Raw genomic sequence first — 15035 nt, 5'->3', positions numbered from 1 at the left:
CGTATCTCAGGGAGGAACCGCATCTTATTTTATTACCAAAGTACAAAGTACCCTTGCCCCATCAGCTGGTGGGAGAAGGCTGGGCTTATCAGGCTCCAAAGAGCAGCAGGAGGACTCTTTGGACACAGAGTACAGCTGGCTTACTCTAGCCCCTCGGTAATAGCGTCCTGCCCAGAACTCCCTTCGGCGGACACTTGGGTCCCAGGCTGCTGGGATTTGCTTTTCAGACTGACCTAGAAATGCTCATGTTTGAAGAACTTGGATTGGTCTCTCCCGTCTTCTTTTCTGTCTTTGTTCTGGTGAAAGACCTTCTCTGGACTGGGCTGTTGTTTCTTCTCCACAGACACCTGCTTCAGTCAGGGGCTCTGACCATGGAAGCCCTGCAGGACCCTCCCCCAGACCCTTTGGAGGGCATGGAAGAAGACATTGCGGACAAGGTAGGCCCTGATCGGGAGACCAAAGGACCACCTGTGGACAACACGGTCCCAGTCTCAGGACTTGTGCTCGGGGTGTGGGCCCACATTGGGGTGTATTTGTTGAGGTGCATTTGGGGACCAGGCCTCATCCTGGCAAGCAGATAGAGCACATCGGGAGTAGTGACAGCACCACAAGGGCTAATTAATTAGATCCTCTGCCAGCCCTGCCGGTCTCTAGCATTTCACATACAAGGTAGAGGGGACTGCGACCATGGGAACAGAACAGTGAGCGCCAGTGGCTATCAGCCCATATTTGTATGTGTCAGCTCAGGGTGCACTGACTCAGAGACCCAGCTCACCAGGGCCCATGGAAGCAGGATTTGGGGGCACTGGAGGTTTTGGGGAGGAGGGCACTCACCCCATCAAACAATGTGTAGAATGGGCTGTTCCCTGAGAGAAGCGTGGTAAATGGGTTATGTGGGGACAGGCCATCTATGGTAACAGCCCCAGACTTCACAAGGACCAGCTTCAGAAAGAGGGGAAGAGGAAAGTGGCAGCACATACCTCTCACCTCTTTCTGTCCCCCCTCACCTCCTTCTATACCCTTCACCCCATTCTGTACCCTCACCCCATCCTGTCGCCCCTCTTCACCTCCTCCTATCCTCCCTCATCTCTTCCTGTACCCTTTCCTGTCTCCCCTCACCTCCTCTCTATAGCACCTACAATATCTACTTTGCAGGTCTCCCTCTGTTTATCACCTATGTAGTTATCTGTCTCCTATCTTGTTAGTGAGCTCCCTGAGAAGGGAGGTACCAAATCCTGGGGCCTTTCTCTTCCTTGAGTCCCCTGCCATGTGCTGTCTCCATGGGCTGGGTCTGGCAGAGAGCAGGCGCCCCACAAGCCATCACAGATTCATCACAAAGGCACTGTTGTGGCACCTCCAGGCCACCTGCTGACATCTGCACCTGTAGTTTTGAGGCCATGGCATGTTCCCCGTCCATATTGACGCCTGTGGGGGCCATACTACCTCTTTTATGGGGATAGTCTCCATGAACAAGATAGACCCACTGGAGCCAAATGAACACTGTCTTGCTACCAAGGTTGTCTTCTTGGAGAAGCGGGTGTCAGAGCTGGAGAAGGACACCGCTGCCAATGGGGAGCAACACAGCCGACTGAGGCAGGAAAATCTCCAGCTGGTGCACAGGTGAGCATGGCTGCTGCGCAGAGGTTGGCTCCCACCTGCAGCTGCCCTCCATCCTGCTGCTGGGAGCCAGCCCAGGGGATGGTGCGGGGTTGCCTTTTGAGTGTGGCTTCAACTTAGTACTGTCTTCAACCTATTTAGGGCCTCAGAGGAAAGAGTGTGGAGAGGGCACCGCCTCACCCCTCCCTCAGGAGCAGTGAGGCCAGCACCCACACTGCCTGCACAGAGTGCCTGGTGGAGGGAGCCTGCTCTCAGGGGTGGCAGAGGCCACAAGGCGAGAGGAGGCATACTGGGGTTCCAATGTGAGGCCCTCTGGCTGGTGTCCCCTCTCTGAGAGCCCATCCTGGGGAATAGTATTAACCACAGGCCATTCCTGGGCTTGGGCTCCTTGGCTGTGAGAGTTGCTGTGATTTGCTTACTTCTCTCACATGATCTGGTTTCATCTTTATGATCCCTGTGAGGCAGATACCACTGTCCCCATTTCACAGATGAGGAAACCAAGGCTCGGGGAGATTACATGATTGCCAAGGCCTCAGACAGCAAGGGGGGCGGGGGGCGTTTTGGGAGTGAGAGCCAGTGCCTTCAGAGCCCTTTGCATTGGAAACATGACCTGTCCTTGGGACATGCAGGTCCTCACAGATACTTAGCCACAGAAACAAGAAACGAGTAGGAACCGCTGGGTGCATGGTGGGATGCACAGTCTGATTCTCATAGAGAGCACAAGGAAGAAATAGCAGACGTGTGAACTGGGGAGGAGCCACTGTGAGCATGGAGGGGGCGGAGGTTACTTCCCCACTCCTGCTGTGCAGACTTTTTATAGAATCCTGTGTGAGTTTCAGTGTCTTGAAACTCGTCATTCTGTGTAACCTCATGCTGTTGCAGCAACGTGCTTCTTGTTGAGTATGAGGAGCTTGGCCCAGAAGCATCAGCTGCCAGGTGTGCTGCCTCAGTGCATCTGGTGTGGTAGCCAGGCAGGGGGGAGTCCTGAGGGGCCTGAGAGGCGGGGAGCATGGTGCGTGGGGGATCTACACAAGCGGGCTGCCTCACACTCTGTGACTGCAGGCAAGAAGAGCCCTGTCTTCGAAGCCTTGTTTTCACACCTATGACCTGAACAAGTGGACTCCGAGTGCTTTTAATAGCATGGAACATAGGCCCACACACACTCCATGGCATTCGCATCATAGGCATCAGGGTTATGCTTGGTTCCTGTCGTAATGTTTTCATCCTGGATGCTACTGATACATCACTTTATTTTCTTTTGATCCTCACCCAAGGATATTGTTCCATTGCTTTTTAGAGAGAGTGGAAGGGAGGGAGAGAGGGGGAAAGAGAGAAAATAACACCAATGTGAGAGAGACACATTGGTTGCCTCCTGCATGCCCGGGGCTCGAACCTGTAACCCAGGTATGTGCCGTGCCCTTGACTGGGAATTGAACCCATGACCCTCTGGTGCACAAACCAATACTCTTACCACTTAGCCACACCAACCAGGGCTACATCACTTTAATGAAGTTAAAACGATTTCTCTTGTGCAGTCGAGACCCTCTCTCGGGGTTTTCACAGGAGGGTCTGCCCCAGTTCCTGCGGATGTTTCTTCTGGTGTTGGCCCCAGTTCTCCTAAACAGCGTGCTTCTGCTGCAGTTTCTTGGTGTTCCCATGTGTAACATTGTCAGCCCACACCAGCCCTGCGGCACAGCTCTCCTGCCACCATCCCAGGAATTCCACATGCTTCCTCTGCGTTTGGTTCTTTATTTTCTGGATTCCCCATTTTTCTTCATATTATGAGGATATCACCCATTGCTGCCTGGGAAAGGGTGCGTAGGAACAGGTTCTTTGAGATCTTGCATGTCTGAGACTGTTTCACCCTCTACTGACAGTGAGGCTGCGGCTGGGATTCTACTTGGAAGTAGGTTCCCTGAGAACTTGATGGCCCTCCTACCTCCAACCCAAACTGTGGGTGGGATGCCTGGCACCGCTGTGTAGCCCTGTTCTCATCCTCAACACATGAGGGCTTCCTGTTGTTACCTGTGCTGGGCACCTGGTTTTCAAATCTTAAATCTGGAAAGTGTGCCCTCAGCTCCAGGAAGATTTCTAGAATTTCTCCAGTGTCTTACATTTTCTTATCTATCTGAACTTCTATTCCTCAAATATTAGACCTTCTAGACCTTTCCTCCCATATCCTTGACTTTCTTATTCTTTTTTCCTCTCTATGTAATACCCTTGGTTTTCTTCTTCAACTCTTCTATTAATTTAAAATGTTTCTCATATTTAAAAAAATATATTTGTATTGATTTTAGAGAGGAAGGGAGAGAGGAGAGAGATAGAAACATCAATGATGAGAGAGAATCATTAATAGGCTGCCTCCTGCACATCCCCTACTGGGGATGGGCCCCATAACCCAGGCATGTGCCCTTGACCAGACTCAAACCCGGAACCCTTCAGTCTTCAGGCTGACACTCTATCCACTGAGCCAAACCAGCTAGGGCAATGTTCCTCATATTTTTAATTTCTAAGTTACTTTTTGCCATCTGTTCCTTCAGGGACATCACCTGTGTTTTGTGGATGTGGTATCTTAGCTCTGTTAGTCACAAGGCCTTTCCTCCTATTGCCTGCATGGTGTGCATTTCCTTTGAGGTCCTTTTGTTGTTTGCTTTGGCCACTCTGTGTTAAAAGCTTTCCTGTGGTAGCTGGTGATCTTTGGCCATCCATTTACTCTTAGGTGTGAGGCACCAAGAAGCAGATGAGAAGCCCTGTGTGCAGGGACAGCTTATGGGCTCCATGCCATCCATGGGCAGGGCCTGGAGCCCTTCTCCTTGGGATGGTCAGTTCCTGCCTCTGTGGTTGGGCATAATGGTCTGGGAAAGGGCCAGGGCCATGGTCCCCATGTGACTATTCCCTTTGTTCATGTGTTCTTGTTGAACCCTTACCTCTGCTGATGAACTGGGTGGGGCTGGTTTGTACACCAGATCCTGGAGTGTCATTGCAAGGGGCGCTCGGGGGCTTGTGCCCATCAGAGTGTCTCTGGTCCACATGCCATCCTTAGTGTAGGGGGGAGCAGAGACTGGAGGTGGGGCACCTCCTGCTTCAGACTGCCCTTCACTCTAGAGCTGTGGGAGGAAAGTCTCACAGCCTTCCTGTCCCTCTCGAGGAAGGGCAGCTCTCCGGGGTCCTGATGCAGCATCTAGCCCCTGGTAGAAGGGCAGAAAGTCTCACCTCCTCCCTTGGCCTTCACAGAGCTAATGCCCTTGAGGAGCAGTTGAAGGAGCAAGAGCTGAGAGCTTGTGAGATGGTTCTGGAAGAGACACGGAAGCAGAAGGAGCTCTTGTGCAAGATGGAGAGAGAGAAGAGCATTGAGATCGAGAACCTGCAGGCCAGGTAGGCAAGGCCACCGTGACCCTCCAGAGGAGTCAGTGAGAAAGTGAAAATGAAAAGTGGATGCTTTCATGAACAACAGCCCCACCCTCCCACCCCAGGAAGGTACAGTGTCTAGGAACAAATTTTATTCTAGAAAAATTGGAAAATCTATGTGAAGAAAACTGTAAAACTCTACTGAAGGCCACAAAAGATCTAAATTCAGAGAATGACCCTCCATAGATATCAGTTTCTCTAAATCTATCTCTAGTTGGATGTTATCTCTGTCAAAGCATCAATCTTTTTTTAAAGCAACTGGACAAAATTAAAATTACCTTTATGCTTCTCTGGAGGCATAAGCCTTACATGAGTCAGGAAGAGGAGGGAATAGAGAAAGAGATGAGCACATTGTATATAAAGCATACCTGGAAGGAGTTGCAGCAGTCCTGTGCTGCCTGCCCTGTGCTGCTCGGCCCTCAAGCTAGAGCAAATGACACACGCTCATAATTACACATGTGAGTGATGGTTCGGTGAAAATACTGTTTTTAAAAGAAAACCCACAGGTAACTTAAATGTCTATCCACAGAAAAATGGTGGAAAGGGTCATCTTAGAGTTCCCTCCCATTCTCACTCCCAGAGCACCTCCACTGGTTAGTGAGGGTGGGGGTATTTCATAGAGTTGTGTTTCTTAACTGAGTCAGAATACAGTAGTTTTAAATATTCGTGAAAGGGGACTCTACATTCATTAGCTTGTGTCCCTCTCCAGCTCTTTTTTTTAAAAAATATATTTTATTGATTTTTTTACAGAGAGGGAGGGAGAGGGATAGAGAGTTAGAAACATCGATGAGAGAGAAACATTGATCACCTGCCTCCTGCACACTCCCTACTGGGTATATGCCCGCAACCAAGGCACATGCCCTTGACTGGAATTGAACCTGGGACCCTTCAGTCCGCAGGCTGACACTCTATCCATTGCGCCAAACCGGTTAGGGCCTCTCCAGCTCTTAAAGCTAGGAAGATACACTTAGACTTTATCTAAGAAGAACTCCTGGGCATTTTCAAAAGTGGGGTGCATGAGTGGGCTGTACCAGAGCTGTGCCAGGGTCACCTTGGACAGGGAAGCCTCCTTGCATGCAGACACAGTGGGGTGCCACCACCCAGACAGCCAAGACAGCGCAGTTTAGTGGACTCAACTATTTCTCATTTGTGCGTGCTGGTAGCCTTCCCTTTGGACCTCCACTGGGGCTGTGGCGCTGAGAGGCAGAGCTGTCCTGCTTCCCACATCGGTCCACACCAAAGCCTACACAGCCAGGTTGTCCTGCTGGCCACGCAGGGTAGCAGCATGGAGGGGCACATGGAAGATGGGGTCTCATGCCGCAGGAGTCGGTGTCACAGCTTCTTCTGGCCAAACTTGCTGCCTGCCCTGGTCACCTAGGGTCAGTGGCTCTGTGTGCCGGGACCTTATCAGCCTCCTGCAGCTCCCTGGGAGTGTGATGGGGACAGAGGAGGCCTGTTGTTCTTGCGGGGCTGCTCAGGTCCTCAGGAGCCCCTGCAGCCCTGGGTCAGCACCCTGAGGTCAGCCCAGCACAGGGGCCTCCCCAGCATGGCCTCAGCCCATTATGGTGTATAGGAAGACACCCTCAGTGAGAGGGGCTTCAGAGCAACATAGTGGTGAGGGCAACTGGATTATGGAAAGGAACCAGGGATCCTAGAGAAAGGGCTGAGTTTATGGCGGGGACAGGGTAGACCAGCAGAGCCTAGAGCAGCGGTTCTCAACCTGTGGGTCGCGACCCCTTTGGGGGTCGCCTAAGACCATCCTGCATATCAGGTATTTACATTACGATTCATAACAGTAGCAACATTACAGTTATGAAGTAGCAACGAAAATAATTTTCTGGTTGGGTCACAACATGAGGAACTGTATTTAAAGAGCAAGAAGGTTGAGAACCACTGGCCTAGAGCATATTGTAGTGCCAGAAAGTAGGGAAGTGCTCATACAAAAGCATACACACGCAGTGATGGGTGCATATCCCAAGGACACAAGCCAAATGAAGGTCAAAGGTGGGACACACTACTACTGATACCATTGGAACACAACCCAAAGTGTAACTAAATGTGATGGTTGGTAAATGGGGAGAAGACACACACCTTCCTCACAGAGGAATTACAAATAATACATGGAGATCCCCCTTCTTGGGGATGGCACTGAGTCCTCCCTTCCATGGAGCGTGGGCTGGACTCAGTGACCGTCTTCCAGATACAGAGAATGGGCGGGAAAAGTAGAACTTGACAGAGGAGACCCTGGCAGACACACCTTAACCAGGTGTCCAGGTCACCATCACCCACTTAGACTTAGGCATCCTGATCTGATGTGACAAGAGTGGCACCTCACTTCTGTGGGGTTCTTCCCCAAACCATAACCCAGCTAATCATGAGAAAACACAAGGAAGACCCAATTTGAAGGACATTCTACTAAATACATAACCAAAACTGCTCAAAACTGTCAAAGTAATGAAAAACCAGGAAAATCTGCGAGACTGCCCCAGCACATAGGGGACAATGGAGACAACGAAGTGCAGTGTGGTCCTGGGAGGGTCCTAGAGGGGCACTTGTGGAAAAGCTGAACTGCATCCATGGTTTGGTGACCAGAGTGTTGGGGTGCGGGTGGGTGGGCTGTGACGAACCCGCTGCAGTGATGAGCAGATGCTTCGAGAGGAAGCTGAAAGGGTCCACAGGGACTCTGCACTGTGTCTGTAACTACTCTGTAAACCTGAAATTATCCCCACACCCAGAGTGTATTTAACAGCCGTCCTAGTCCATGAAAAGTTGTGGCCCAGAGCACTTGTGTGTGTAAGGGCTGGGCTGTCGGCACTGGGGAGTAGCCTCTGTGGATGCCTGGGAAGCCCCTATTGAGATTTCCAAGACACTCAGCCTCCCTCACCCCAAGGAGATGAATTCCTAGGGAGTGGGTCCCAGCCTCATTCTATATCCCAGGCTGCAGCAACTGGACGAGGAGAACAGTGAGCTGAGGTCCTGCACGCCCTGTCTGAAGGCCAACATCGAACGCTTGGAGGAGGTAAGCTGCCTGCCAGGAGCTCTGAGTGGGCAGGGCCAGGCCTTGCACTGTGTGGTCACCGAGACCAGTCATGCTGGCCTACATGCTTTCCCACACCCTCTGGATCGGGATGTGCTGAGACAGGTTAGCCAGAGCAGGGCACTCACAGCCAGCTAATGGGTCTGCAGGGGTATGGCCAGCCAAGGGGTGCTCCACAGGCTGGGGAGCTGCTGCTCCAAAGAGCAGGCTGATGATGCCGGGCCTGCCAGGCCTGTGTGTGAGGGAACAAGCTCAGCTCAGGCCACTGCCCTTTGCTGGAAGATGCTGGAGCCTGCCTGGCTGCTCAGCTTTCCCACAGACACAGGATCCTTGGGTCAGAGGTTCATGCTTCGATTGACCCGTGGTCTGAACCCAGGGATGTCTTTGAGGGGCCGACTTCAGCTGGACCCCTCGCGCCCTATTCTGCAGATGTTCACTGAGAGGCTTCTCCTCCCCCATCCTCCACTTCCTGCCAAGTGTCTCCTGGGAAGCTCTGAACCCTGAGCAAGTCGAATACCACCTGGGCTCTGGTTGCCGTGAGCAACTCCTGCTGAGTGGCCGGGGGTCAGGGCCTGCTCTTGCCTTCCCCTAAAAACAGTACTTTGGGGGGAGGTGCCCACACCAAGAACCCACCTTCCATATGCACTGCACTCGGGGTAGGCACAGGCCCTGAGAGCGCATGCCTGTGTGTGTGTGCACCCGGGCTTTGACAGGAAGGCTCCTGTGCAGCCCTGTGGACGTCAGTGAACTGAGACTCAGGACACATGAAGCTGAGGAAAGCCATGTGTATGGGGTGGCAGGTGAGTGTGTCCATGGCAAGTGTTTAACTTTGCAGGAGAAACAGAAGTTGCTGGATGAGATTGAAGAGTTGTCACTGCGGCTCAGTGACGAGCAGGAAAACAGGAGGAAGCTGGGGGACAGGCTGAGTCACGAGAGACACCAATTCCAGAAGGACAAGGAGGCAACCCAGGAGGTGAACACAAGCCCAGGACTGTCACTTAGTGAGGTCCCAGAATCCATAGGGCCCATCTGGAGTGAGCTGGGAGCCCACTGCTTTCAGCGGGGGGTGGGGGATGGGGGGAGGTACTGGGTGCATGGCGGTGTTTGGGAAGCGTGGCATCATCCTCCTCCTCAGAAATGGCATTTAGCCCGATGCAGAGGTTCTGAAACCAGGGACTGGGTTGGCTGCTCACTCTGCGGTTCCACACAGCTAATTGAGGACCTGCGGAAGCAGCTGGAGCACCTACAGCTCTTCAAGCTGGAGGCGGAGCAGAGGAGGGGCCGGAGCAACAGTGTAGGCCTACAGGAGTACAATAGCCGTACCCGGGAGAGCGAGCTGGAGCAGGAGGTCCGCAGGCTGAAGCAGGTACTGCTGGGCAGACACCCTTATACCTGGAAGAAGCTTACTGGCAACCCGCATTGGAAGAGGGGTCTCTGGAGGGTCACAGCCCAGGAGTGACACTGTCATGCTGCCCACCCTAGGATAACCGTAACCTGAAGGAGCAGAACGATGAGCTCAATGGACAGATCATAAACCTGAGCATCCAGGGCGCCAAGAACCTCTTCTCCACATCCTTCTCTGAATCTCTGGCCGCAGAGATCAGCTCGGTCTCCCGCGATGAGGTAATGTATCCACTCCCCTAGGCTTGGGACTCTAAAGTGCCCACAGTCTCAAAAAGAAAAAGAAAAAAAGAAAGTGCCCATAGTCTGTGCCCAGTGCCCACCTCTTGCTTCTCCCACAGCTCATGGAAGCGATTCAAAAGCAGGAAGAGATCAACTTTCGCCTGCAGGACTACATTGACAGGATCATCGTGGCCATCATGGAGACCAACCCGTCCATCCTGGAGGTCAAGTAGAAGCAGCCAAGCCCAGCCCAGGGTGATTCTGGACTCCACCAACACCACAGAGATGGCCGCGGCACACGTGGGCCAAGAATAGCAGGTCCCATGCCCACCGAGCCCAGAGCGCACAGCTGAGCTGGGGCACATAAAGATGGGGTGGTGGAAGAGGGAGAAGGAAAGAGAAGCCCTTGGTCTGGAACCCACAGCAGATGCAGGTGGAATTGGGCCTGCTCTCAGCTCTGGCCTTCCCCTGCCCCCTCCTCTCTGCAGAGATGTGAGGACAGTGTCTCATGCTGGGATGAGCCTCTCCATAAGCTCCCTCACATAGTAGACCCTCCCGTTATCCTGCCCTGTCAGGGGAGAAAAGAAGGAAATGAAGGAAATGGGTCCCCACCTGGGGTGCAGCTATGCATGTCAGCACAGGCTTCCTGACCTGGTGCCACTCAAGGCTCGGCCGCTCCTGGACCATCTAGAGGCCCCAGATGCGGTGGTATGTGAAAGAAAGACAGGCAGTGAGGCCGGTGCGAGTCAGGGTCTGACCAGAAGTTGTAGCCCATCCCTCTTCCCCCAAGCTTTTCTGAGGCTGTCTCCCTGAACTGCTCAGGCTGTCACTCAGTCCATCCAGCTTCAGGCCCAGGGGCTTCCGGCCATGCATCTGTTCTCACAGTTGGACCCTCTCTACAATAACCTGTGGGAGCTGGGGCCTCTGCTCTGAAATCAGGACTTCAGAGTCTAATGGTGTGGAATGTACTATCTGGGAGGGGTGGACATTGCCAGACCCCTCTGACTCCTGAGATATAGACAGGGCCATGGTGAGGTGCTACCTCCCCAGGGGCGTGGCCTTCCTGGCCTCCTGGGTTACCCCATTTTCTGTGCAGATCTTGCTGTCTCGGGTAAAGTCCCACTTTCCCAGGCCAGAGTCCAAATGTTTCCTCCAGGAGTCCAAAGTCATTAGAAGTCATCATTCTTCCCCAGGTACATTCTGCAGAAGGCCGAGCAGGGCAGGCTGTCCAAGGACACAGATCAAGAGCAGAGAACAAGGCCTTCCTAGCAGCGTGGGGGTTCCCTTGCCCAGCTCTGCACTACCACTGCCCAGCACCTGCGCTGCCAGGAGCAGCAGTGTCACCCCCACAGGGATGCTGGGCCTGCCGCCCACCTTAGCCCGAGCACTGGCCAGGAGCCTCCAGGCACTCCCAGGTGGGCCAAGACCCACCACGAACTGGCTACTGTTGTGTGTGACCGCGTATGGGAGGTGTATGCATGTGTGTGTGCGTGTAAGCATGTGTGTTGCCCTGCATCCCTCCATCTTCTACATGGCCCACCTTCTACACTAAGACTTAAGACGTTGCCTCGTATTGTATATTTTGGGGAAAGCCTTGGGTGTAAATCAGTGTAAACTTGGAGGAGAGATTTTTCTATCATGTAGAGTAGGTATTTTTTATAGATTGAAGGTTGATCAATTTTTTTAATACTTCCAAGAGAGAAAACTATCTGTGTATACACATGAAATATATATATATGTATGTATGTATGTATGATAATAAATATGGGAACTCTGCTTTCTGTGCCCAGCCTCACCCTGCTGACACAGCCTTGGGTCTGTTTCTGTCCATCACTTAGCAGTACTGTAACTAAAGACAAATTGCCCAGAGATGTTTCACACAAACACCAGGCACTGACTTGCACAGTGACCCTGCTTTCATCTTCTCAAGAAAGACTCTTCCAGCCATAGCTGGTTTGGTTCAGTGGATAGAGTATCGGCCTGCGGACTAAAGGGTCCCAGGTTCAATTCCAGCCAAGGGCACATGCCCGGGTTGTGGGCTCGATCCCCAGTGGGGGGCGTGCAGGAGGCAGCCGATCAGTGATTCTCTCTCATCATTGATATTTCTAGCTCTCCCTCTTCCTTCCTCTCTGAAATCAATAAAAATATATTAAAAAAAAAAAAAAAAAAAAGACTCTTCCAGGCAGAGTGAGGGCGGCCTGGATGCAGAAGGGCAAAGCTAGGACTGTGTCACCACAGATTAAAGCTGTTGCTGCACACACAGAAGTCAGCTCCTTCCCCTGTGGGGGTCAAGAGGTAGAGTGCAGTGGGCCTGGCTCAGCACCGCCTGGCGGTGTTTGAGGTACTGGGAACCATGTGTCATCTGACCTCAGACAGCAGGAGATGGATGGCCTAGTCAAGCCAGCCCCTCCTGATCTTTCTGGCCTTGCTGTAAACCTCTGAGAGGTCCCAGGATGGCACCTGCAGGCTGGGCCCCCAGCACAGCTTGTCCAAGGGCACTCCTGGAGCAGGGCCACATGGGGCCATGAGATCATAGTAGGACCTGGCCCCTGTGTGCAGCCCGGCTGCCCACATGACACCCAGGGCCGGATGGGCTGAGTGGGCAGCATTGCAAGTCTCAGGTTCGTGAACAAGCTGTCCCATGGGACATGTAATCAGGGCCCCAGGTGAGGCCATGTACAGTACCCAAATCAAAGGCACAGAAAAGGCCAAGACTCCAACAGGCTTGGGCTTGGGCTTGGGAGGGACAGAGGGGAGGCAGGCTGGGAGGAGAGCTCAACTGCCACCATAGTCACAGGGACACCACCAAGAAGGTTACTAGATCTGACTTGAAAGGGAGTTAGCTAAACATCTCCCAAACTGCATCCCCCCCGCCTCCCCCCCCTTCACTGAGCTGCCTGCATGCCAGGTACAAATGGAGAAACTAAGGCCCAGGGAGGCTGAGGACCTTGCCTCACCACCCAGCCAACATAAAAGGGAGTTGAGCTCAGGTCTGCTGGCCCCAACTGCTTTCCATGGGGTTTACGACCTGAGGTGGTGACAGGTGGATGCAGCCTGCCCAGCAGCAAGCAGGGCCAGAGGCCTCCTCAGTGAGGGTGTGGCAGGACTCCAGGGGTGCCCAGAGTGGAGCCCTAGACACTGGGGTGTGGCACTAAGGAAAAGCTTGGGAGGGTGTGGTTCTGCCTGGAGCCAACCTCCCACCAGGAATCCAGGGAAGGGCCAGACAATGTGGAGCACATGTCCCTGCATATCTAGTCTGCCTGGTCCCCACCTGTGCTCCTGGTGCTTAGAAGATAAAGCTCCCCAGGCCGCCATCAGAGAGATAGTCCTTTCTCCTTATCAAGGCCGTTGGCTGAACTTGCACCAGGCCACCCATTGGGCCCAGTCCTGGCCAATAGTGCAGCCTTGTGCCTAGGGTGTTGGCTTCAACCCCAGGCTTCTGGGCCCACTCAGTCACTGGGGGGCGCCAAAGCACTGCCGCAGCCGGGTTCAGAATGTCAGTGGGGTCCTAGAGGGCCTGTTCCCAGGCCTGCTGCAGGGCATTTGGGCATGTGTTCACAGCTGTGTCTCAAAGACAGTGTGGGTACAAGTAGATTTGCACAGGGATGGTTGTATTAATGATCTTTCTGCTTGGCCCTTCCCACCCCTTCTCTAGGTGGGTTCACACCTCCCCCCTCATTCTCCCCTTATAGGAACTATCTTCTGTATCTTTTTAAATATATATCTTTTGTATTGACTTCAGAGTGGAAGGGAGAGAGATAGAAACATCAATGATGAGACTCATTTACTGACTGTCTTCTGTACCCCCCTACTGGGGATCGAGCCTGCAACCCCGACATGTGCCCTGGCCGGGAATCGAACCCTGACCTCCTGGTTCATAGATCGACGCTCAACCACTGAGCCACACTGGCCAAGTTATCTTCTATATCTTTAGAGTTGTGAGGGTATTGGCTGGGATGGTACTGGTCAAGGTCTGTGTAGTCAAAGGTCACTTACCTTCTACTTTACAGTTATTTAAAATTTACATCTGTGTGCCTCAGAATATTTAAGATGATCACAAGTTGACTCTACAGATGTGTTCCTCATCTTGCTGCTCTGGTCCTCCTGCAGCCCACTGCACATTGAACCCGTTCTTTCCAGCTTCCTGCTGGGACAGTACACACCTCAACAGACTAGAAGACGCCTCCCAAGACCTTCTTCTGGTGACTGGGCTTTCTCCCCAATAGGCCTTGGTTCCTTACTGGGGAGGGCTAGGATGCTCCTGCTCTCTCCTTACCCCCCTGCGTGGCCTGGCTCTTCAAAAACCTGCAGTGAGCTGGCAGGAACATGGGCTATCTGATCACTGGCTCAACACCAACTTTCTTTTACTGAGAGGTTACAAGGTTGTGGACACCAGCCTTGACACAACCACCCCCAATCCACCCCACAAACATTCTCAGGGAAGGGAACCGGTGGGAGTCAGCCCTTGACTCAGTCCTCTCAGCCTCACATGGTCAGAAGCCTCGTCACCTTAATGCAGGAAAGGAAGCTGGGGGTGGGCTGAGTCACTCTACAGCTCAGTGCTGCAGGCAGCTGGTTACCTTGGAGCCTTGAGGAAGCAGCTCTACCTTGGTTGCAGCTGAAGCCCCAGTCTAGTTCAGAACACTGCGGCATCTGGAGGGTAAGACGGAAGTTTCCCTGGGGCTGGAATGTTCTTCCAGGAGCAGACCCCTGTCCGTGTCCTCCTGAGATCAGCTTAGCCTTTATGGGCACTGGAGCAAACACTACCCAGCCCTCCTATTTGTCAAACTCCACTCCATCTTGAGGCAGAATTGAACCACAACCAAACACTCCCTGAATCTTAGCTGATGGGCTTTGCTTCTGTATCTCATGGCCAGTGCCTTCCCATGAACCCCATGTGTCTGTCCCTGAGCGCCAGAGTCCTTGGGGCTCTGCATCTCCACTTCCCACTGCCGCCTCTCAGTTGCGTCTGGTAAACTGTTGACTCAGTTTTCCTGCATGTCCTGCTGCCTCCAGGGCAGCTAGGGAACAGATGGCAGAAGGGCTCCAATTTCCTGGCAGCTGGGTGTGAGAGTGACCTCAGAGGTGCACACAGGGAACTTTAAGGGAAACTGAGCCTGAGGAGGCTCTCGTGCAGGGGGCGGGTTCTGTTCCTACGGAGTAACACCAGCTTCCCACGTCTCAGGACTTCCTTCCGGCCAGGCACTGGGCTACTTGCTCGGTGGTGGTATCTCAATTCATCTTCCCAATGGCCCAATTAGTTATTAGTTTCTCTCTCTTAAGGAGGAGGAAACAGGCTCAGAGAAGTTGCCCCCTAAGTGATTCCACAGCCACACATGGTCACACTCTA

The 15035-nt window shown here is 53.0% G+C and overlaps 1 protein-coding gene across 2 annotated transcripts in view; it reads left to right on the top strand.

The window, feature by feature from the left end:
- The window catches only part of RAB11FIP3 (RAB11 family interacting protein 3), a 107848-nt gene extending 96368 nt beyond the window's left edge, over positions 1-11480 (top strand). For both annotated transcript variants that reach the window (XM_070413386.1, XM_070413387.1), the window contains 8 exons: positions 344-437; positions 1517-1620; positions 4852-4992; positions 7963-8044; positions 8898-9035; positions 9273-9428; positions 9545-9685; positions 9805-11480. In XM_070413386.1, coding sequence (XP_070269487.1) covers positions 344-437; positions 1517-1620; positions 4852-4992; positions 7963-8044; positions 8898-9035; positions 9273-9428; positions 9545-9685; positions 9805-9918 — 970 coding nt within the window. In that variant the 3' untranslated portion in view covers positions 9919-11480. The remainder of the gene's footprint in view (positions 1-343; positions 438-1516; positions 1621-4851; positions 4993-7962; positions 8045-8897; positions 9036-9272; positions 9429-9544; positions 9686-9804) is intronic.
- Positions 11481-15035: the final 3555 nt, after the last annotated feature.

Source organism: Myotis yumanensis, unplaced genomic scaffold (assembly GCF_028538775.1).
Source record: "Myotis yumanensis isolate MYYU_CA2020_CCGP unplaced genomic scaffold, mMyoYum1.0.hap1 SCAF_4, whole genome shotgun sequence".
Taxonomy (NCBI): domain Eukaryota; kingdom Metazoa; phylum Chordata; class Mammalia; order Chiroptera; family Vespertilionidae; genus Myotis; species Myotis yumanensis.
This window is presented reverse-complemented; position numbering and strand designations above follow the sequence as displayed.